A 25590-nucleotide genomic window follows, 5' to 3' on the forward strand; every position below is an offset into this window, starting at 1 on the left:
AGTATCCCCGGACTCCTGCCAGCAGGTTTACTTCATTTAAACCCTGATGAAGACCCACTGAGGTCAAAACTGGTCTGAGTTGCATCATGAACAAGCAACGTAAACAATAAAGGCTTTTTTCTTTTAAAAAACACTGCTGCTGTCAGTCAATCAGGGTCCAGAGTTTGAATGCTCTGCAGGCTGACCCTCATTCACACCATTACACTAAAGTTGACTATTTAAAAAGGTCACCTCAACGGTCTTTATCATCAGTCAATAAACCAGCTGTCAGGATGGGAAAGCGTATTTATTTGATGAACAAGTGCTCGGTGTGATCATGAAAACGTGTCTTACAATGGGCTTACCGTTTCCACTGTTCAGAATCATGGAGTTAATATGGCAAATATCAGCATACAGTTCCTTGTTTTTTAGAGAAGTACCACACAAAGACATACAGTTCGACCTTTAATCGATGGAGGAAAAGATCAACTCGAGTCACACTACAGAGGAGAAATAATACAGAGGGTAGGTATAGAAAAACTATCATTTGGAGACAAATACACCACATTTTCTTTACAATGGATTATATGTACATATTAAAAAATTTTAAGCAAAACAATTTTTTTTTTTTTTGAGAAACCATATACCAGTGAAACATGATCTGCCTTGATAATTCTCAAAAAGTTAATGTCTGCATATGTTTTATACAAAATAGATTTTCAAACAATATTTGGGTAGTGCAAACCTTTTTTAGATTCAAGCTGGTTGATTACTTTCACAAACAGTTTGTGTGTGAAAAAGACTGACTCCTATATCTTGTTCACAGTATTACACAATTTGACCAAAGCCATCATGTTAGAGTAAAAAAATGTGTTTTAAAAACAAAAGAAACAAAGAACTGTACATTTGTCTTTTAGGAGCTACATAGTTTACACTGACATATGTTGAATTTGTCTGTACTTGCTTTGGTCACCTTGTAGTCAAACATCAAATAGGCATTTGTTGTGCAGTCTTGATAGACCGACAACTGACTAAGTGTATCTGTTTCCTGAAAATCTGGCCTGCAGAGATAAAAGTTAAATGTGAATCTACTGTATGAAAATAGCTTATACTGGAAAAAAAAGAAGGAAGCAACCACATCTTGTTATGTGATGGTGATAGATTATCTTTCGGTTCTATTGCATATTCAGTTGTCCTTCTCAAAAATGTACTAACAACAAAGCACGGATACATTTTTGAGCAAGAAGAGGCAAGTGTGCAATTTCATATATATATATATCTATACCTGTTTAAATGAACAGCAGCAGAGATTTGGATACACTGAATGTGAAAGTAACCCATGAGTAACCCCTATGCAGTTAATAAAGATGGTTTTCAACTATTTTGAATAAACTTCAGAAAGAAAAAATAACAATTATGCCTTTTTTTTGAGTGTAGGTGTGAATGAAGACGGTGGCAGCACATTTCTGAAACTTTCTCCTAAATCTGTCAAGTGAATTGGAACCTGACCAAAAAAAAAAAAAAAAAACACGCCACAAACCACAGAAGCAGACACATTTTAGGAATCCAAACTGAATGTTTTTGGTTCTTAAAGTCAGGACATAAACGATTAAACGTGGATAACAACATACTGTGTGAATCAGACATCGAATTTCAACAACCTGAGCATGGGAGCGGTTTTACATTTATAATGAGTGCTTTTATATTTGTTGTTGGGATAGCTTAGCAAACAAACAGCAGAATTATTTGAACATTTTCAATATTTAAATGCAACCAGTGAGCACTTTGCTGTTGCTCACTTGACGTTTATCCAATTATTTTTAAATTGGCGGGGGCATGGCCTTTAATCTGTCGAGAGAAATTATTTCCTCTTTAAAAAAGGTTCACATTCATGTCACAACCTGGATTATTTTAGTGCTGATGAATAAAACGTTGCAGCACATTTCAAAATTCCCACTTACTTACACAACACACAAAGAAAAGGGATACTGACAGACATATATTATTCTGTGAGATTACACAACACATCTGAGTGCCTTGTGTTACAGATCACGTATCACTTGTTAATAATAACCTCAATCCTAGCGGACTGAAGCGCAGATGATTCAGGACTTTTTACGTAGTTGTGGGAAAATCTATGAGCTTCAATACTGGGACGTGTTTTTCTCTTCGGATGCAAACACTGACCGACTTTCAGCATCACTGAAAACAGACAAAACAGGAGTTTGGCACTGAAATAGTTCCCAGAGAATAAAAAGGATCCATTTTGCCTGCCTCCCCAGTCAGAGACGCTACACTGTGACTGTGACTCCACGAGGTGACTGACGCTAAGTGCTTTCATACATTGGGGGGGCTTGACTAGCTAACAGACAAGCATATAAACGTGCAAATATCCTAAAGATACGTTAAAGACAAGGTGTCTACAGGAGCAGAAGGCTTAAACAGGAGCAGCAGCTGAGGGAGGTTTACAGGGCAATGAATCAGCCGACGTCTGATCCAAAGTGCTGCATACACGAGCTGTCTATCATACAAACTGTTCACTTTAAAAGGAAGTGACATTTTGGGAAAATACGCATTTTCACTTTCTTTTCGAGAGTTAGACGAGAAAACCGATACTGAAAACTGGTGAAATTATAACTGTTTGTTAGTTTAAAAAAAAAAAAACAGACAGTAAAAAGAACTTAACAAATTGAAAGACGTTTTTTTTTTTGCAACTACTTTGAGCCGTGTTAGAAACACAGAAATTAGCTTTCCTGATTAATTAAAAATGACATTAACTCGCAAAACACAATAAAATACGCCCTCTCTTCTATGATTGGTAGACGCAGGTATCTATCACATTCCATTATTAGATTATTGGGGCAGGAGTGGGGGGCTAAACATCATAAACATCAGAGTGGGGGCAATTTTCTCTACCTCCCATCTAAAATCATATACTAAAGACTGGTACAGCATAACAGTCTCTCTTCACAGTCTTTTAAAGCCTTTACAGGGTACAAAGTGCTCGTATCGCACATGAGGAGTTGAGTGTGCGGTGAGATCATGTGAAAGGAAGCAGGCTCTGAATCTTCTCTCTTAATGATAAGGATCATTTCTACACACGGAGGATGGGCCGAGCTGCCACTTCTAAAGATAAACAGCCATTTTAAAAAAAACAAAAAAGGAAAACTTGTCACTGCATGTTACATAAACGGTACAATCAACATACGATGAAGGTAGATGACGAGTTAAAGAGAAGCACACCTTGAACACGTAGGAAGAAATGGCTAAGATGATATTTGAAGCAAAAAAGGCACATATTTTTTTCCCTTTTATAATAGACGTGTGTAAACCTGGAAGAGGTCAGCTTGTGGGAGAAATCATCCTTTGAATGTTGCAAGTCGATTAACAATCCAACAGAATTGCTTCTTATGTCCAAAGTATCAATTAAAGCAATGAAATATGCTTTTTACATGTCTGGAAAACAGTTTCTTTCCTCATGTGACTGATAAACATTTTGTTACAGCCTCCTATAAAAACTAAAAGAGGAACATACAGTCAAAAAGCCTATTTAAGAGCATGTTTGTAAGCTTTGTTACCTTCCCAGGTAACAATGACCTGGAAAATTGTATAAACTGTTACGATTTGAAAATGTAGAAAATACTATCAGAACCTGTACATAGATATTTGTTTTATCTATTTTAGATATCGTTCTGTATTTGAAGGTAAGAAACCTGAGACGACATGGATGTTAAGCCTACTTTTCTTTGCGATTATCGTTCATCTTGCAAACATTTCCTACTTGTTATACACTACCATCAACAAAACCTCTGGTTTCTACACAAATGACTCCAGTCTCTCTGTTCTCACCTTCCAGACCCATAACCCACTACACAAAGTTGCATACTCGCTCCCAAAAACATCATTCACGCCTCGCCGCGGATCCTCAGAAATTTCATCGTCGCTCTTCGGGGAGGGTTGGGGGGGTAGGGTGGGGGTGGTGAGGTGATGTGGTGGGATTTTTAAGGCATTGTGTCTGTTACGGGGCACAGTCATCTCTGGTGGAAGAGGAGAGGTTTGACACTCCCAGCCTTGAATTTTGGTAACTGGTTGCTGATGATCTCTGCCAGCATCTCTGGGAACTCCACACTCAGGGATTTATTCACAAAGGTGTAGAAGCAGAAGCTGAGCAGTCCGCCAACCATCTGCAGACAAACAGAGGAGAACGAATTGGTGGAGAGAACTTAGAACCTTTAATATAAGGATTTATGTGTATGATGTTAGTTATGGAAATTTGAGAAGTAGTAGTGATGGTGCAATACAAACTATTTTACATGTTTGAGATAATTTGTGTTATTAGAAGAAAGAAAGAAGAAGTAAAGACAAACATTCTGCATAAACGTATATTTCACAAAATAAGCACAAGGCAGAGTGGCTATGATCCTTTATCGAAAGCTGCAAATCAAGGTTCATTTGCATTATTGGAACATTTCCTTGAACCAGGTAAATGATTTAAACAAATGAATGAGAGCAATCACAGGCTGTAAATCAGTGTTGCAGACTGCTGGTGGTCAATAACATGTAATGCTGATGTCGGAGGATGCATTCAGTCTTGGTTTGCTGGATCTCTGGTACCTCATGCATGGAGTCGAGCAGCTTGGTGAGCTGATAGAAACGCTGCCAGTTCTGGCTGGAGTTCTCCTCGCGCTTCACGATGGCTTTCCCCAGCTCCTTAATGTACGACATCCGAATATCTTCGAACACCGCCTGGCTCTTCAGGCCGTCCTTGGGCACTGCGGGAGAGGGGAAACTGAAGGTCAACATCTGGGACAGAGATAAGGATGATGTACTGTACCTGTGTTGTTAGTGACAATACTTCACACGGAAACATTTTAAATTAGCGCGTCCGGGACAGGACACACACCTGCAAGAACAAAACCAGCACAGCCTGAGGAGGGCTATGTAGACTGTCAGCTGTGTTAACAGTTACCTACAATTATGGTTTTGTAATTACTGTTTAGACCTTTAATTCTCCTGCACTAGATCATGTCTACATACTTCTGCAGTTACTCAGTAAGTGCTCTAGTTGCTGAAATTGTGTGCGTGTATTATTCAGTATGGTACCAGGTGGGCATAGGAGGATTCAATTCTAATTTATGATAATTGCATTGCATGTCAGTTAATGAGTTGGGAAAATGCTGTGATGTGATGTTTGGGCCTGTGCATACATCAACATTATCTTTCAGCATTGTGGACGGTATTGGATCGGAGTGATGGATTTCGTAATGATTGCATTAACACAGCACGCCACTCTACAGCTCTACATGTGAGAGGTGTTGAGTGGTTCAGTTGCCTGAAGGTGAAAGGTCTGACCTGTGCTCAGCAGCAGCAGGACCTTCATGCACAAATACTCGTCGTGGGAAACCTGCAGCCGGACAAACTCGCTGGAAATCTTCAGCATCTGCTCGCACTGGTCTGCCATGTAGGGCAACTTCATCCGCTCCCTGGAGGAATCAAACAGAAAAAGGTTTACTGAGAGACGTAGACAGAACGGCAGCACATCCTTGTTTCACATTAAGTCATAGTTGATTTATAGGGCTGCTGGTGTAGTCTCAATCAGGGAGATGAAGCAGCTCCCTGTAATATCTCTGCAGATTAAATGTTCAAGGTCTTACTGCTAACAATTTGTGGATCCTATTTTAAATCATTCTTCCAGAAATGAGATTCAGTCTATTAGTTTGTTGGAGTAGAAGGTTGAGAAGATGAGTGAGTGTCATCTCAGTGATGAAGTAATATTGTGGGTGGAAGTGGGGGCAAACTTGTGAAAAACTCTTCATTCTTGAGTCAGGAAGACAGGAAGTGAACTGACACCAGCTTTTATCAAACTGAGAAAGATGGCTGCCATTATAAAACAAAAAAACAGGCTGTAGTTGAATTTAGTTTGGAGGCTGACTGACAAATAGAGAGCAAAACACCATCAGATATTAATTATGATCCGATTAACTTTGAGCGTGTAATTTTGAAAAAAAAAAGGGGAAAAAAAAGGCCTATTACAGCCCTAAGCATGGTAGCTGTGCCGACTGCTCACTACACTCAGAGCGCTGTTTACAAACGGAGTCATCGAGTCTATAAGAGGGATGAAACACTGATTACTGATGACAGCTGACAGACGCTGTTTGATTCTCTGGAGATACGACACACACAGCACAGAGCTGCACATCACATACATAAACAAACATTTGTACGTGTTGGCTGACTGACAGAAAAAAAAAAAATCATAAGCTGAAAAAATATCTAATTGGTCGATTTTTGTGAGGTGGAAAAAAAGACTTTTACTTTTTGTATAAAAATAAATAACGAAAGGTTGCTAGACTTATACATGGACTAAAAATGGAATGGTGCATACTCATTAATGACGAGGTCTGGAGCGAAGCAGAGCATGTTGCCGTTGCACTGTTGGTAAGACCGCCAGCCCAGACCGAAAGACATGAGGAAGAGCCAGGAGCACTGGAGCAGAGTCATCTGGTCATCCAAGTGCAGGTTCCTGAAACCTGAACACAAGGACATGGAAACACTTAAACTGACAACCGATACAGTCATGGTGTGTAACCAAATAAAAATACAGGCACTAATAATATGATCTTAAGCAGGTTTTTAGACACTGAATCTGGTCGACACGTCTACATTTTATCTTTTCTTTTCGACTTCTTCTGGAAATGAGAACCTTAATCCGATTTCACTCGGTTTACCAAATGTGCCTGCGTGTCACCTTAGCCCCAGATGGAGCAGATCCAGATGTAGTGCGTCAGTGTACGTTTGAGTGTGTTTCTTCTCTGTTGTGTTTGTTTAAACATTTTACAGCAGAGAATACACCTGTGTTGATCTGCACCAATACATTACAACATCTCCTGCTTTCAGCTAACCCAAATATTTTTTTTGCAGTGTATTTTGTGCTATTAAAATACAATGTGAGTGCACAGTATAAAATACAATAAAAAACAATGAGGATGGCACATATCAAACACACTTGTATTTGTCAAGCTAAAAATAAATATTGGAGTTTACACATCATTAGAGAAAAGGAAGACGAATGCCAATAAGACATATCTTTGTTTTAAAACGTAGCGTGTCCCATCCTTCTCTTTGCAAACTCACCTATATAAACTACCTTAAGCTTACCAAACACAGTCTACACCCACTGCAAAGGAATAAGTTACACTCCTACTGGCAGAGTTACACTACTGACCTGGCAGAGACTTGGCCCACTTGACAGCAGAGATGACCTGCCGGCCACCCAGCCTGTTGAGGGTGGTCATGAGGCGGGTGGAGGTGTCGGGCAGAGTGCTGTCGTAGCCGGCGTAGATGGTGTCCGGCTCGATGGCCTTCAGCAGGGACAGCATTGTGGGAACGAGTTGAGGCATGCACTTGGGTACAAGGGAACGAGCCTCAATTGGTGGAGGAGTCGTCATCTCGGGCGGGTTGCTCGGCTGGGCGCCCTTTAAGCGGTTCAACTTTTTGGTTTTGCGTGCTGCAGAAGAGAAAACAAGGATGAAAGTGAAAGGAAGAGTTAAGTGAAAAGGTGAAAAGGAGACAGGAGCAATTAAACCAACTCAGGGCTATACAGTTTGGCGTTATCCGTGTGATTTATATGTACCTTCCAGGTTCATGCCTGCCATCAGACACTTGCGGAAGCGGCAGGCTGGGCAGTTCTTCCTCCTGATCTTGTCTATTATGCAGTCGTTCCTCCCAGCACACAGGTAATTATGCTGCCCTGAGGCAACAGAAGAAGAAGATTAATCTGTTATTTACTTTCATTGCTGTGGCAAACACTCCAGGGAGGAAAAACTAATTAGCTGTATTACAGTCCGTTGCTTTGTAATAATCAGGCCTCAAACTTAAAATCATAATAACTCTAGCATTTGAGCAAACGTATGTAACACAGATAAGTGATGAATGAGCTTATCACAGGCGATGAATAAATCAGTGAGGAAATAATGATGTCTTATGATTTTGCACCTTCCACTGCTCTCTTGAAGAACACCTTGCAGCTGCCACAGGTGAGAACGCCATAGTGGCAGCCTGAAGCCTCGTCGGAGCACACCAGGCAGATTTTATGAGTCCCACTCTTTGTCTGTGCTGAGGATGTGGCGATGACACCTTCCTGTCTGGAGGTAGAACTGGAGGGAGATGGTAGAGACAAAGCAGAGAAATGTCAGGGATATTCAGCCGCTCTTAAAAAGTTTTTGACCTCTAGTAGCGCCACAGAGCCGTTTCTCTACAAGTGGGTCCCAATTTTATTTGTTTTGTGCATGTGCGTGTGCATGTGGGGGAGGCAACGGTGCTATACTATTCCACTGATTTACAGGTGGTGGTAAGATATACAGCAACACACCAACTGTTTGCTAGTAAACATGGATGTAAACAATGTAGGTTTTACATTTTTAGGAAGAATTTGCTTTGTCAGTGTTTAATGAGGAAGGAAATGCATTCATGTTTGTTAAAAGCACACTGTACATTTTACCAACAAAGACAAAACATCAACTATAATCCTGACCTCTACGGTCTGTGGAAAGTGTTGCATTAAAATCATCTGAAGTGTCACAAAATAGCTGCACACACATTTTAGTCAAACCCACATTCTGTATGTCTACAGTGTGCTATTTAGATACTGCCTACCCCTACTCTGCACTAACACTTTAAATAAATAAACTACACAGATAGACTACACATACGCATACGCCCATCAGAGTCAATGTGTTCCTTGTGCTTATTTTTCCTCAACTTTGCCTTCGTTTCCAACATCATGAGTGAAGAAAAGTGAGTCCATTGTGCCCGTTTGGGCATTTAAAGCCTAAATTATCTCAAGAACTGTGGTTGCATCCTAAATCCAGTGGTTGTCATAAAACAGCCCTTCTTCCTTTGATTGAACCACAAACGTTTCCAGACCCAGACAGCGATGCTTAGAGTTGCACTGTTTCAAAACTACCACTAGAGAGCATCAGGCTTTGCAGCATCCATGCACCAGAGGTCCACACCCCCTTTCTAACCCAGTGGCTACAGCAACCACGCCCACACTGAGAGGATATACAGCTAGAGACATGCAACAACTGTGTCTGTCTGTCCATGTGTCCATAAGTCTGCCACCGCAATGAGACGGTTTTATTTGAAAAGAGCTGTTCTGAACTGTCACTGCACACGGACACTCACATTGGTGCACGGGGAACACTTTGAGCAGGGGAGCCAAGTTCTCTCTTAGTTATACAACACTCAAGGTATTAGCATGAAAGCAGGTCAGGCCCCAACAGTCAGTGGGTGTAGCAGGATGGGAAAACCTGAGAGAAACATCAAAGCATCAAAGTCCAGAAGCATTCAGCAGTCGGATAAAAAAATAAAAAATACTCATCAGGGAGAGACCTCAGAGGAGACCGTCTAGCCCTGACAAGGCTGAGAGCTTTCTGAGCACCACTGAGCACACACTGCGGTCTATAAGTCCCTACATTTACCTCTTATGATGATAGTTTGTCAGGCCTTACTTCCTGAGTGTCTTTGACTGCATTGTTTAGTGCAGCTGAATTTCAAACCCTGGAGAGTTTAACCCCAAATTTTTTGGTCAGTTTGGGAAAAAAACACCACAAAGTGGGGCGCTCACTGAAGCAGCTCCCTCCAGGTCCAGCTGTGAGAGGAACCCGGGACAGATTTAATTGAGAACACACAGTGACTAAATCCATGAAAATCAAGCTAATCAGCATTTTCAAATACATCTGACTGCCTTCTTCTTTTCTTTTCTTCTAAATTTACCAAAAGTTTTGAAGGTGGTGGATACAGCCAAGATGTATCACACACAAGCACTAAACAAATCACACTCCATATTGCGTGCACAATTTATCATTGTTTGGAGGTAGACAGCCTGAGCAGAGGAAACATTATAATAAATATTTATAGCTACAGTGAAAATCAAAGAACTAATTTTTAGACTTGGAAATTGGATTCATCAGTCTAACTCAAAAAAGCCCAACCCACACACTCCTTGTACAGGCATAAACCACATTAATCATTCATTTTGCAGGATACATAAAAACATAAAATTAATCACATATCTAATACGCTATAAGTTGACCTATGATCATCCTTTTTTTGTAGTTGCCCTGTCAGAACCAGAATATATCAGTGTTTCCCAGCATGGCGTCATCTTTGGTCCTGCAACAGTTTTGTTAGGCATGCCACAGTATCATAAATATAAAGTTGCACCATGTTTTTACGATTACTGAAAAAAGTACGAAAAAGGTTTCACTGGTAGTGCCATAGAGTAACATTAAACCCCACTCAGCATCCAGGGATTAGTATTCCAGGTGGATGCAAGTGATAAAATTATAGCAGTAACGTGATTTGTTCTTCACAGCACTTAAAGAAAATTACAGAAGGTGGTTTATAACAGACAAAACAGTGACAAGCCTACTGCACTTAAAGCTGCACTTATCAACACTTTATTTTTTAACAATAAATCAAATGTATAATCTGAAAGAGGTTGCTAAAAGTGATAATCCGATAGTGTATTATCACCCAACTGTGCAGCCTACAGTTCTTTAATTTGGTTCAGTTTTACTGAACTCATCAATGTCCTCTACAGTAGCAGCTGGCTGTTGTTTTCAGCCAATAAGGTCTAAAAGACCCACTGCACGCTACTGCCCAATGCCAAATGGAAGTCAGAAGAAGTTAGCAACTATCTGGTAAACACAGTGAATCATTTAGCAGAGAAAAAAAAACAGCCAAACATTTCCCTCAGGAGTTGATGTAGAGGATGGATGCTCTCTAAATGTCGAGTCAGTTGAGTCAAATCTCATTTTTCAAATTGTTGCACTTTATTTCTATTTCTTTCCTGTGTCATTGTAGGTCCACACAGAGCAACGCAGAATAAACAGCATGGCAGGATATAAACTTTTACAAATCAAGTTATAGCTAAAAAAAAAATGACTGTAAAAAATAACTGTAATTCAGCTCTGGTGTCGAATGAAGCAAAGTTGACTGAAATAGTTTTTGAATGAGAGGGTTCATCAAGAAGGATTATAATTAAAAAGGAAACATCACTCTATCCATTAGTTATAACCGCTCATCGTTTGACGGGTCACAGGGTGACGGGGGGCTGACACATAGAAACAGACAACCATTCAGGCTGATATGCAAACTTCACACAGGCCCCACCGTGCCATGCTAGCCAAAAACATGACTCTAGTTTGCTATAACAACTTTATAAGGTGATAATATGTCAATTTTGTGTTTACAGCTTGATCCACTGCCCTCAAGTTGTCAAGAAATGCAATTAATGCTGAGTCAGCATCAGTAATGAGAACACGGCTTCAACAAATGCTCCACTGCAGCAGGATGGGCGATAGTTTAGAAAGTGTTTGTCTATGTATTGTCTTGGTAGATAATTATGTTCTCATATTGAGCCACTGGTTCACAGTTTGAATTTATTTTCCATTAATTACTTTTGATGAACAATAATATGTCATATTATCATCTGAATTACATTTCTCAGTTCTTTATTCTGCCTTCGAACAGCACAACTGAATACCTGCTGTTTGGATCACAGTAAACACCCACAGCAGCAGCCTGGCTCAACGGTCATATAGTAAATACAATTCATATAAAAGCTGTGCCGCTGCGCTGATGTAACCAGTAAGGCCATCTGTCTCACACAGATTTATGTAGGGTTTCCTTAACACACACAGCGAAGAGAGCACACATGCACGCGCGCACCCCCCCCCTTCATGCCACAAAGGGGGGTGCGGTGAACAAGAGGGTGGGCGGAGGAGGCTAATGAGCCCACAGTGATGATGATGATGATCATGATGATGTCAGAGGGTGGGGAGGGGGTAACAAGTTTGTCCTTCACTGGCCCACTGGGATGTGTCAGCAGGGCAGCTTTACTAGGAGGCTTTAGGCTACAGGGTCAAATCCAATTACTGCAGCCGCTACGTTGTTTCCAGCACCTGAAGTAAGCGTGAAGTGAAGTCACTGCTTTTCTCTGCTTTCTCAAAACTCAATTTGGTTGATGGCACTCAACAAAGTCATAAGACAAGTCACGAATCTGTTGTGGGGTTTTTTTTGTGGATTGTAAGACACGAACCAATCAAAGCTGCACGACAATGTGGAGAGACTGAATTTCCTCTTTCTGAAACCATCTGTTGAAGTGAGAACTTGCCATCAACAGGAAGTTCTTGCATTCCCTCAGAGTTTACTATGGGTCAGAGCACAGCCGCAGCACAACGGCAGAGACACCCCGAGATGGGCCTCGATTTTAACAAGAGCAGTACTGAGAAAGTTAACCTCTTACGTCTGTAGGAGTGTGATCCATCAGCCTGGATTCTAATGAAGCAAGCCACTTCACGCACTTACGATAATGCCGGTGGCCCAGTGCCCTGCTTAACAATTCATAATCCCCTTTTAGCCGTGAGTGTCACGAGTAGTGTGGCAGGCCCCTCCTCCATATACCCCAGCCTCTTTGTCAATCCAGACGAGCAGCCATTAGAGCTACATTGTTTACATCTTTTTAGGTGCAATAGATAGATAATTTATTGCTTGTGCATTTATTCCACATATTAGTCTGCATCATCCTTACTTGACCTACTTCGTGCCCAGCCACAGAAAGAATCATCTCAGAGAGAAAAACGATACGATGTCTCTGGCTCACATGTGGGGAGATCAAGCTCCTAAATAAAACTGAAAATAACAGAGTAAGGATCTTCACATAAAAATCTGGCTGGGTGGCTACATGCTTTAAAAATGGTTCTGTGTAAAGTTTATAACTGCTGCTGATATTGTTCAACATTGCACAAACATCGCCCCATCTTCATCAAAACTCGTGAAGAGGAGAGCAGAAGAGGAGCAGAAGTTAGGGCTCCTTAACCTGAGGTAACAGCCACTAAAATAGAAAAGGGAACTGCTCTGCACGCTCTGAATCATTCTTGCACGCAAAGCAACAACACAGTTTCTATGAGGCAGTGGAGAGACTGGGTTTGTTTAGTTAAAGACTGGGCTTGACTTCTCTAAAGTATCTGCATCCTCTGCTCTCCAATAAAAACACACAGTATGTCTTTATAAGTACTTGACTTTAGAGAACATTAATATAATAGAGCTATAGTAATTTTTTACACTAACATCAAGTGTTTTCACGATCATTGTTTTGGTTCATTATAAAGGCCATTAGAGATCCTCTCTCATGTGACACCGTGGATGATCCCTCAGTGTCCCTGCCTGCAAGGAGCCCTCTTCTCCTCCTCCTTCACGATGTATTGACAAACCCACTTCAATAACAGCTACATTTTGTGGCCCAGTGCAGCAACTACTGCTTGGTTTCAAACGCCAGAGGAGAAGACTAAACCAAACCCATGGCTGAGCACAAGAAAAATAACCCCAAAGGATTTGAGTTTCCATATTAGTTTCCATAATAGGAGCGGTTAGTGACTTGTGTGTAGGTGGGAGGCGGCTTCCTGGCCTGTAAAATGAATTGGAGGCTTGCTGCTGCTACTGTGTGCATAACCGTAATACCTTTAGCTGGATACCACTGAATGTGGGAGGAACCCACTCCCAAAGTTTGACTTTGCTGACTCGACAACTGTACACAAAAGTAAGAAGAAGAACACAAACAAACGCACTGACTTAGCTCTATCCTCTTAACCTCAATATGGGGAATTTCTATAAGCCTATTTGGTGTCAAAACACAACAATAACTAAATACAGAAAAAGCAAAACTGTGGTTACAGGGGAATGCGGTAATAACGTGAAAGCGACTGGAATGGCTGGCATTTGATCTGGTGCATTCACTCGGCGCCAGCTGTGGGGAGGCAGGAGGGAAAGTAGGTCAGGAGAGTGAGAGCTTCACGGCAGCCTGCCTGCCACAGCACTTATGACACACCCACATGCGCACACACACACTCATGCATAATACACAACGCTAACAGACACGCATGTCACATACACACACAAGCAAAATCATAAAAGGTGATTTTACAGCAGCTGAAAGCTTCTGCTGACAGTCAAGGTCTCTGCCCTTGTTTGCAGGAAGCCAAAACAAGAGGACGGAGAGAGAGAGCGAGAGAGAGAGAGAGAGCACGCAGTTTGAGCGGGGCAGGAAGGTGGGGTTGTACACTGAAAAGAAACTCTGACCAAAGATTACTCTTAAAACACAGAGCCAAGACTGAGAGCTGACACTATTCATACACTACATATAAGCTTTATATAAATATATATAGCTATATATAAATGACCTACACACCATAAACTACTCATGTATCAAACCAGGCACTAAACCACAGCTGATACAACCGACAGCTGTGGCAGACACTTTTTACTTCGGCAGCACCAGTTAAAACTATGGTCCGACTTTAGTTGTAGCCCTCCAGTTACGGCCTATATTTCTGGTCTCTGCACAGAATAATTACGTGTTAAATACCCAGCTCTACTACTGAGTTAACCCCGTCATGGACAAACTCAAACATTCAACAAGTTGTTACAAAGTCCTGCAGGCAGTGCAGCTGTCAAACACAGCCCTGAGGGATAGATTCTTACCAGCGTTTCATCAGTAGGCATTACAGAGAGTACTGCCTAAGAGTTTTACATATGTAGTTTTGCATCTTAAGTATGTTAGTTGTTTATCTCATGCAGGATTTGAGTAAACTAACATGTGGAGATAATAACAGTGTTTGCTGCTTCAGAGAAGAAGTCAGAAAGCTGCTTTAACAGTTTATTTTCAAGTGGTTTTCTTCCTAAGCTGCATTCAGCACTGAGTCATAACCATTTCCCAAATTTGACTCAATATTCCCACATGTGAAATTCTCTGGAGTTTTTATCTCCGTAGTGAAGACACAGAAGGATGTGCTCTTTACCTTGCAGAGCCCAGGTCTGACTGCACAGCAGGCTCTTAGCCAGCAAATCAGATTTATTGAAAACTGTCATTATTCATTTATCAATTTTCTCAATCAAAAGTTTCTTAAAATGTAAGAAAATAGTGAGAATCACAATTTCTTAAAGCCCCGGGTTGCATCTTTAAATTCTTGTTTTGTCCCAAACCCAAAGATATTCAGTTTATGATTACATAAGACAAAAGAAAAAGCAGTAAATCTTCACATTTACGAAATTAAAACTTAGTAACGTTTAGCATTATGCTTGAAAAATTAATCAATTATAAAAGTAGTTGCTCATATATTTTCGATGAATCAACTCATAGTTACTCATATTCAGCAGTAACTGCCCGAATATGACACAGAATGAATGGTTACAAGGTTAATAAATACAAAAACTGAACAAACGTCACAAATCCATCTCCATTAAAATGACTTCTGTGAAAGGCTGAATGAATGATCTCATTTGTGTGGAAAAACCTGAACCACACATTACTCACAAACATGCACATAAAGAGAACACTAGATGCTGAAACTAAACAACACTGCTTTGTCCGAATGTGTGATGTGAGCTCTATTCAGCGAGCAAGTTTTATTACTCCTACGAACAGCGTTCCTCCTTCACACCAAATCAACTCAGAAGAGATTCCAGAAACCTACAGTATTATTTTATAGATAATATGGTCCATTGCTACTTCTTTTTTATCATTATTATTATTATTATTTTCTTATTTCGTCAAAGAGCCCAGAGGAACACAATAGGGCACAGGCGAAAGTCAGCAGCAGACTATATGGCAAAGTCCTTACATCTGACCCACAAACTCCCCTCTTTGGGCTGGGCCAATCACAAGCGGAGGAGGAAATACCATGCTAAAAACAAAGGTTGCATAACACATGCCTACTAAATGACCTGTGTGATTATCTACCAGAGGAATTATGTTTCTGCATTTTTTTCAAAGGGTATTTCCTTTCAGTGCAATTGAATTAAAAATCAGGTAATGCCACATCAAAACCAGTTGTCGTGTGACGAAGGTGTGTATTGCCTAAAATAGGAGCCCAGCGCCGCATTTCTCAAGGTGAAGAGTTCTTCATTGTGTGAGAACCAGTTGTTTGTGAGTCATACTGTGAAACTGTGATGCATAAAAATGAGCAGACAATGCATGGAAAATTAAACCACTAGTTATGTTACGCGGTGGGCTACATACATGTCAGGTACTCAATGCCGTGTGAGGTCCTCAGAGCCTCAGTAGGAAATAGCAAAACCATTGCGTGAGAACACGGACCTGATGCCAACCACCTCACAACCAGAGACAGTGCAGCCTGGCGCTAGGCTAATTTCAAATGACACAAAGGTTGAGGCGCAGAAGTACCACACAAAAACAAACACCCACACACTACATATACACACAGAGAAATGCTAAGTTTACACACGGATAAGCTAATACCCACACACCCAAACAAGGTAATCTAGGCTCACACCACATCCACAGACATAATCCTATGCTTAAAAGCACAAACCTCTTAAAAAAAACACAAAGACAAGGCAATTAAAACCACATGTGAATTGAAGATGAGGTAGATCTCGTGTCTCTCTCCATCTGTTCCTGGTCACCAGGTATTAGGTCGACTATCAGACATTCGTGAAGATGGTACCAATAATTTATTTGCGCAAACAATAAAAACACAACCACAGCTGTGCCCTCGTTGACATGACGCACCCCTGCGTGCTAATCTTGAGCTGATCATTCCCTGTCAGATGCTGTGAATCAGACAGGCGTGACGAAAAACAAAAAAGCCTCCAAGACATGTGTCACACCACTGTTAGTGAAGAATTTCTATTGAGCAGTATCCCGACTGGATCCCAGAGCTACATTCACAGCAGAATCCATTACACACTACAGGGCAGCAGAGTAATAACTGTACAAAAGACACTTTGTGGGACCGTGTGGAGTACAAATACTGGGACTCAATACTCGCTCGAAAGAAATCACAGCTGAAATTAAGATTCAGCAAAATCACGTGTGCAAGTCAGTGGAACAAGCAGCCTTTTCACTTGTCTCAACTCAAGAATTTTCTAGACTTTCTGTACAGGCCTGTAAAGGCTACAGTTCATTCATCCATACTGTTCAATGAACGGTATCCACAGATCCTTGGGGACAGATGTGCTTCAAGTGAAGACAGTGCATCTCAGGTTTATTTTTGGCATAATGCAACTCGAGGATCAAAAAGATCTGCCCAAAACAATCTCATGAACCCCGCTGAGTGGATACTTCCATAAAAGGCTAAGCAGAGCCAAAAGGCTGTTAAACCTAAAAGTAAAAGAGACACTAAAATAAAATAAAATCTATCTGGTTTAGTAGGAAAACACATTAGATTAGGAACAAGTCGTAAACATGCATACTGATGCTCGGGCTTGTCCAGGAGAGAAACAGATTAAATGTCTGACTTCCTCTGGCTTTTAACAGCACATCCTTTCTCCAGATCTTTGTGCTTATTTCTGCAGCCACATCCTGTAAAGTCCATGAGCCTGTCTCACAAAGCAGGATTAGTGGGTTAACTAACTGACCTCGGGGTTAAACTTGGCATTTTTGTCCCAGCTCCATTTTTATGGTAACCAACAGCGCCAACCAAACCTGCGAGGAGCTGTTTTTATTTAGGGTTATCAAAACATGTAAGATGTCCACCTCCTCGTGCATCTAAATGTTACCATTCCTATACAATCACAAAAATGGAAACACCAGACTTGTGTTAAAGAACACAGAAAGATGGGTTTACAAACTACAAAATAGTTTTTCTTTCTATTATATCAGATATACATTTATTCCTTTTAATGGAAAGGTGTTGTGCGTTGTGACTGAAGATTAAAAAATTAATCCACCAAGTGTTTCACTGTCGCTATAAAGCAGGTAGCTAGATGCTTCCATTAGTAAAATAATTAAAATTTACTGCATATTGTTGGTTATTAACTGTGTTGACCTGCTCAGGTGCACATGAGTCACTTGATGGTACCTGTAAACTTTATCTAAACTATAGCTGAGATAACAGTATCCAATAAATAAAAGGATTTCCCACTGTGCCCTAACAAACTGCACAATCAGCCTTTTAAATTAAATAATAACAATAAATCTTCACACTGACAAGTACAAGTACATGCATATAACTTATTTTCTACTATTTTTTCCTCTTTTCTAGTCAATAAAACAGCAACGTCCCGATTTTCCTGCATTAATCAATATCTTCAATATGTATTAAATATCCTGTGTTTTATCCGATGCTGCTGCATGTGACTGGGTGTGTGCGTTATAAACCTGAACTCTTTCATGTGTAGTTACTCGTAAACTGGATTAATCACCAGCTGATAACCACCTTTGTGAGAGCGGTTATCCAGAATCACCAATGTTTAATTTCTGAAACCAGATAACAGAGCGTGCCTACATTGACATCAATAAACAACACAAACAGAGCTGAAAAACAAACTATCGCTTTCAGCATATAACTTCATCAATAAAATGATTTTAAAAAATGACAATAGCCAATCACAAGTAATGTATCTAAATAATTAAATAAGGGGCTGACCAAGACATTTTCTATATAGATTGGTCTAGGGTATATGATCCTTTGTTTAGAAATATGAGCTGTGTCAAAGACACCTCAATTATAACACTGAAACCATTTCGTAACACACAAGGTCATAAGCAGGTGAACCATAAAGAAGCGTAAACCAACAGTCAGCAGCCAGCAGTCTTAATTAATGATATCCACCCTGTCAGTGAGCCAAACACCTCTTCGGGTTGACATTTCAGTGACATTTCTCAGGTGAACTACGCCTCTAAAAAGGTAAGTGGCTCAACAACTGCATTTAAATGTCAGTATTGTGTTCACGCTGAGTATGAAGAAAAGCTGTCAAAATCTTTCCTCAATTTGCTGGTAGTGCACACTAACACTCCTCTTTCCACTGACACTCCAAAGTCCTTGCAGACATGTATTAAGTCATAAATACAAATAGTCTGCTTGGAACAATAATGTATGTTTGATATGGATTTTTCCTGCAAAAAAAGCATAATTTTCACATTTAAATCATTTTTTAAAAAAGGCATCTACTCCTTCTACCTCATTAAAATAATCCAGAGTCTATGAATATGCAAATTTGGTTCATTTGTAAAGTTTCAAAAGGATTTTTAAAGACTTCCAAACTACTTGTGATATCACAAGTTATGCTCGTAGGCCGCGCCCCTTAAAATCTGATTTTCAATGAGCACAGAGAAACTTTCCACTTTCAGCAGACGAGTGTGAAAACATCCTTCTAGTGTCAAACTCTGCACATACATGATTCTGCACAGCCTTCTTCAGGCAAAATGTGCACAGTGTAGCTGTATTATTGAGGAAACAGAGATTATCTGTTGCCCAACTTGTCTATGATTAATATTGTGCTGATAAACAAAGTTATAAAATGGCTAATGACGCTCATGACTAGGCTTATTTAGAACATTCTGAAAGCAGCTCTTGTCTTTACTCTGGTTAGTGTTGTTTCTCTGTTGTTTTAACTGTATTTGTATGGTTACTTATCTTTTATCTTTGTTTGATTGTCACATATTTTGTCAAGCCCTTTGTAACCTTGTTTAGATACGTGCTATAAAAATAAAGTTATTATTATCACAAGAACATTAGATGTCTAATGATGCAAGGGAGGATAAAAGAAGACATAAATATATTAGCTCAAGTTAGATGAGACCACACAGCTGAGTACTACTCTCATTCTTACCTGGCAAAACTGATGGGGTAAGAGCTTGAGAAAGCCTCACTGGCCCCGTGCATTGCTGAGTTGTCCCCAACACCCTGGCTTCTGTTCCAGGGCCCACTAATGGTCGTCACTGGGAGATATATGCTGGACACCAGCTTCTGATCCTTGTGCTGCTGAGCTTCATTGCTAGTAGGGTTGACTCCAAATCGGTAGCCCTGTCCTCCTGAAGTGCTGACCCCACAGATGGAGATGGGGTTAGAGTTGGGCATGTCTGTGGAAGACGTGCCGCTCATTTGGCAATAACTCTGGCCTGCAGATGACTTCTCCTGTTTGATCACACCTGAGGTGCAGAGCTGAATGAAGCCAGCATCTTTTTCTTTCTTCACCAATGCAGACAAAGTGGTTGTAGGGGTTAAGGAGGCAGTTGTGGATATGCTGGAGCAGGACTGATCTGGACTCGTCATGTTATTGCCATTGAGAGAAACAGAGACTGCCCCACAGCCGTTCATACTCTCAACCACAGCAGGCTTTATGTCCCTCTCTGAGCTAACGTCCCCGAGCAGAGAATCATCTGCCAGAGAGGACAGGAAGGCATCATCACCTACATAAAAATCTGAGGGGGACCCAGTGAGCTCGAAGTCTTGGAGCAAGTCCAGAGCGTTGTCACTGAACAATTTCTGATGCACGTCCACATCTTTCCCAATGTGCTCAAAAGCATGATCAAGGTCAATTGGTTCCTGGTCTCCTTTATCCATGGAGAAATCCTCTGTTTTCATGGGGAAGAAGTTGGGATCTGATCCCCCAATGAGTGAATCCATGGAGGTGATGTCTGCTATACTGGCCTCCAAATGGGGCAAATTTTCCCTCAACGTTTGGCGCCCGAATGTAGTGGAGGTCTGCGTCTGGAGTAACTGCTGCTGAAGTTTCTGATCTCTGGTCAGACCCCTGGACTCGTGGTCTTCCAACAAGGAGCCTACAGTGGCAGTAACAGAGGTGAGCTCCTCTGGAAGGGGGCTGTTGCTGAGGCCGTTAGGCACCTGTCCTGGCTGCATCAACGGGCTGGATGGAAGATTAACAGATGTGGCGGAGGCAATGGACATGGCACTGTGAGGAGCCACTTTCAACAGACCTCCCTCCTCAGGGCTTTCAGTGTAGACCAATTTGCTTAAATGGTCATCTCTTCTATATGTTATTTTCTTCACTCCACCTTTATCCATCTTTTTTTTATTTTTGGGGGGGCAAAAGAGACAAGAGTGTTAACATACAAGGCTAAGTAGAGTGCATAGCAACCACATTAAAACAAACACAAAGGGCACTTATCAGGTGAGCTGAAAGGCTAGCACTTTAATGTAATTTAACATGTTTTATGGTTGTACACATGCAGAGAACAAGTAATAAACGTCAATATAAGACAGGGGAAAGTTGCCAAGCATGCCCCCCCCCCTCCTGCGCGCCCTTAGCACAACGAAGCTAAACATAGCTAAACGCAGCTAGCTATCCCTGTTAGCAAAACGTTAATCTGAGCGCTCAGACACTAACAAACACTGCCCTTAAAAGTAAACACACATAACACAGGTTCAACCCCAAGTCAAACGCTGACGGCCGTGAGTGTACCCAGAGTGTCTAAACATAATGCTAACGTTAGCTCACCGCTAACTGTCGGTCCAATGACAGTAGACGTTAGCCTGCTAGCCACCGTTAGCTCCCATTATAAGCGCGTTCAACGTTAAATACACCCGTTGCTACGTTACCGCACTCGGCTTTAGCGGAGCTATAAACGCGCACAGACGTGAATTAAAGCTCATTAATTACCCTTGAGGTGACTGTTTGTTGGTGTGTGTCCACAGGTCGTCTGTCAACATTGTTTTGGTTGAAAGTGGAAGTCCACAGCGCTCAACGCGGACTCAGTGTGTGTTAATGTTGCTCCTCTCGCTACAAAACAACAAAACAATAATAAAAACAACCTCCGACGAGCTGAGTGTTTGATTTGAGTTGTTGTTTTTTTTTTTAGTCCTCCAGTCCCTGCAGTGAATTCTGTCTGCGTTGAAGTGGTCTGAGCTATGGGGATTCGCAGCTAGCCATTAGGAAAGTAGGCGCTAACCTCCAGGAAAAACATACAAAATGGAGAACTAAGCAAGCCAGCCCCATGGCAGAGCTGTTGACAACACACAGCGCCGCCTGCTGGCCGCGGAGGGGAACTGCAACTTGTTATGACCTGGAGTTCAAACCCGAGGGGTCAAATCTGAAGGAGGTTAGGGATTCAAAATAAAAGACTGGACACTATTGATTACCCAAATACAAAGCAACTATTATTGTACAAGATTATATAATACTAATAATACTAATAATACTAATACCAATACTACTACTACTAATACTACTACTACTAATAATAATAATAATAATCTAATAATGATAATAATAATAATACAAATGATAATACTACTAATACTAATACTAATAATAAATGATGATAATAATAATACTAATAATACTAATAATACTAATACCAATACTACTACTACTACTACTACTACTACTACTAATAATAATAATAATAATAATCTAATAATAATAATAATAATAATAATAATAATAATAATAATACTCATACTAATACTAGTACTAATACTCCTAATACTAATAATAATAATAATAATAATAATACAAATAATAATAATAATAATAATAATAGTAATAATAATTCTACTACTAATAATAATATAATAATGCCACTACTACTACTACTACTACTACTAATAATAATAATAATAATAATAATAAAAGGATATAATAATAATAATAATATAAAAACAATAATATCATAATAATAATCTCATCATCATCATAATCATAATAATAACAACAACAACAACACAAATAATAATCTTTATTTATAGAGCACTTTTAAAACCAACTTTACAAAGTGCTTCACAAAAACAATAAATAAAATACACTACAACCCAAGTTATAACATCATCAAGAAATAAAAATAAAATAATAAAATAGTTGAGAATGAAAAGACAGTATTAAAAAGATACTTTGGCAGGAATTCATTTTAGTGCCATCTTAATAGCGTTATTTAGAAGTGCCAGGGCCGACAACAGAGTATGAACTGGTGCTGATCAAATTGTCCGCATTAGTCTCCTCTTACATTGTTCATACAGCTGCCCAGCTGTGGGGGCTCCACCGTCTCTCAGCTGTTAATGGAGCCTTTGAAAGAAAGCCAGACAACTGAGGCAGAGGAACAGTGGGAGAAATTATGAATGGACATTGCAGTCATACACAATACAGTGATGATGATCTGTGGGCAGTGGGACTGAGGGTGGTTTTTATTTCAACCTGTGAAAAACACCAAATAAGTATAGATCTGCCATGGGGAAAGAGCTTTTATTAGACAATACATCCTAAATAATGATATGTTGAGATTACAGACACCGACATCACTGCATGATCATTAGAGTAAATTATGATTAATGCACAGGATTATTGTTCAAATCAGATACAATTTATTGGGTCTAAATGTGGATGCAAGAACATTTTAGCTCACACTTCTGTTTATTTGTGGGCAGGTTTTATCTTTTCATGTTACATTATTTAAATAAACTGCAGCATCTCAGTCTTTGCTGCACTGGCCTGTGGACTGCGCTGCCTCTGTCAGGATACAATACAATGATGGTGTTTTGGTGTAAATAACATGAAATAATATAATATTGCACTGCAGTCTAAACTCTATACTCTTTAAATTATTGTTATTCAAAACAATAGAGCATTCTTTAATAAATAAATAAATAAATAAATAATGTACTGATGGATTGAATGCTTATAAACTGATACAACTAATAAATAATACTTTGAAATTACAATTTCCCTGTTGGTCTACTTAGTTTACTGCCTCCAGGAGCTCAAGAGGACACTCTGCAATGGCTGCATCAGTAAATAAGAAAAACACTACTGGATAATTATTAATTAAGCTGTAATGGGTGACCTTTTCACCTCACTGTTGGGATGTACATGTGCATATTCAAAGTATAAAGCAAAGATTGCCTTAATTCAAATAGAAAGGAGGTTAAAGGGCTTTTAAACTTACTATTAAAAACTGCAGCACTGTGACTTCATTTATGATTTAGTCAGAAAACTGAAGAATACATTTTCTTTCTCTAGACAAGCCAGTTCACACTCCTGCCTCTTTTATGTGGAAATATGAGTGGCTTAAAAGTGCCTGGGAGAAGAGGAAATAAGGTAAGGCAGACTATTACTATATGCAGAGGGATAATAACTCTGCAGAGAGGCTGGGGCTGGTATTATTTCTTGCTTTCAAGGGTGCATTATAACATTTTCCAAAAGTGCAAATGCACTGGCTTGTTTGTGAAACTACACACCCCCGGAACAAATTTGCGGAGACCAGAAGTATACATTTATCAATGAACATTTCATCATAAATCATGTTTGTTGAACCGATTGTTTATTTGACAGAAGTACATTCAATACAACCTGACTGGCTTCAAAGTGTCTTATTTCTGTGTATCTTTCCCCAGGACACACTACAAAATTATAACTCAAGAGCTTGCAAAACCCACAATTGTCAATTTAATGTTATAGATACAGATTTTCTAACTTCACTCTCAGCTGGGACCCATATTGTCTTACATTATTCATGCTGAAGTTGCATGAAATTCTACCTCTTCCAAAAGATTGAATCTAACCTGGGAGTAGCGCATGAACAGGAAATAAAGTGAAGACAGGAGGCAGGGAAATTGTCTCTAATGGGAGGATGAGTGAGATGAATAAGAAACAGGGTTTATAGCACATATGGGAAGAGAATCATCCCCAAGCACGGGGCAGGGGAATTAACTCTTTGTCTTACTGTGTCCAACACTAGAGATACACTCACATCAATATATAAATATATTAAACAAATAAAGCACCGCTATTAAATAATCTAGATTTGTTTTTCCTACAGTGGTGTTTGTACCCCATGTTAAGGTCACACAATCCACAAAACATGACAATATTATGTATAATGTAAGCAGTGAAACCTCACATCACAGGGAAAGAGATCAGTGGCATGCTCACTGTAGTTCTAAATCCCCACTGTTTGAATCCCACTCAGTCCCCTGTGGCTGCTTAGCAACCCCTCTCCAGCACAATATACTCTGAATTAACAGAGTAAAGCGTGACCGCTGCCTCCTCAAAACCACGAGTCAAGGGTGCTCTCCCATCATCAACGCCTTCTCTCAGCACTGCAGCAATAAAAAGCCTCTGATTTATTACAACCTAGCTTCAAAACACACAAAAACAAACAAAGCTGAAAAGCAAATACAAGAGATACAAAACAGTCTGAACCCCAGATCCGTGTTGGTGCTGCTGCTGCCTCCATGTGATGTGGGCAGTGGAGATAAGGGACTTTAGACTTCATATATAAAACAAACTGTTAGGTGTAGATGATCGTACACCTTTCCTGGTGAACGTCCACATATGCGATAGCCTATACCTTATCTACAACACAAGCTTGTGGACAAATATAACTGCATTTATAGATGTGATGTGCATTGTCAAGCCTTAAACTCAGCTTTGCGTCTCACTTCCTGCAAAGTGGATTTTCCACTCTACAGTACTTGGCTTCACTGTGGAGTATACTGATGGCTCTATGACAAATTCACTGAGCAGGCCCTGAGCAATAATGCACAAGTCCCAAACCCCTGTTCTACTGCTACTATAATCCAGAATGAAATGACTCAGTAATGAGGGTTCATGTTTGAGTTTTCCTACACAATTGCTGGTAAAAAACTGCAAGGAGCATGCACTTTGAAGGGGATTTGATACCAAATTTGACATCATATTCATGTATTATAATCATTCAGCAGTATAACACATACTTGTGTAAAATGTAAACCTATTAATCAATGCACTGTTTAGTTTTTAAAGTGCACTATATCAGTTTGTTTGCGAGCAGATGGAGCATCAAACAGATGTGACTTGGAGCGGGTT

General features: G+C 40.1%; 1 protein-coding gene across 1 annotated transcript; it reads right to left on the reverse strand.

Moving 5' to 3' along the window:
- Positions 1-267: 267 nt before the first annotated feature.
- On the reverse strand, positions 268-21726 carry nr3c1 (nuclear receptor subfamily 3, group C, member 1 (glucocorticoid receptor)). The gene is made up of 9 exons (XM_051419280.1): positions 21412-21726; positions 19621-20816; positions 7975-8135; positions 7613-7729; positions 7205-7486; positions 6365-6509; positions 5332-5462; positions 4594-4751; positions 268-4163 (listed from the first exon to the last, which is right to left on the reverse strand). Exons 2-9 carry the CDS (start codon positions 20814-20816, stop codon positions 4011-4013), a joined length of 2343 nt encoding a protein of 780 aa, XP_051275240.1. The 5' UTR covers positions 21412-21726; the 3' UTR covers positions 268-4010.
- Positions 21727-25590: the final 3864 nt, after the last annotated feature.

Source organism: Dicentrarchus labrax, unplaced genomic scaffold (genome assembly GCF_905237075.1).
Source record: "Dicentrarchus labrax unplaced genomic scaffold, dlabrax2021, whole genome shotgun sequence".
In the NCBI taxonomy this organism is placed as follows: domain Eukaryota; kingdom Metazoa; phylum Chordata; class Actinopteri; family Moronidae; genus Dicentrarchus; species Dicentrarchus labrax.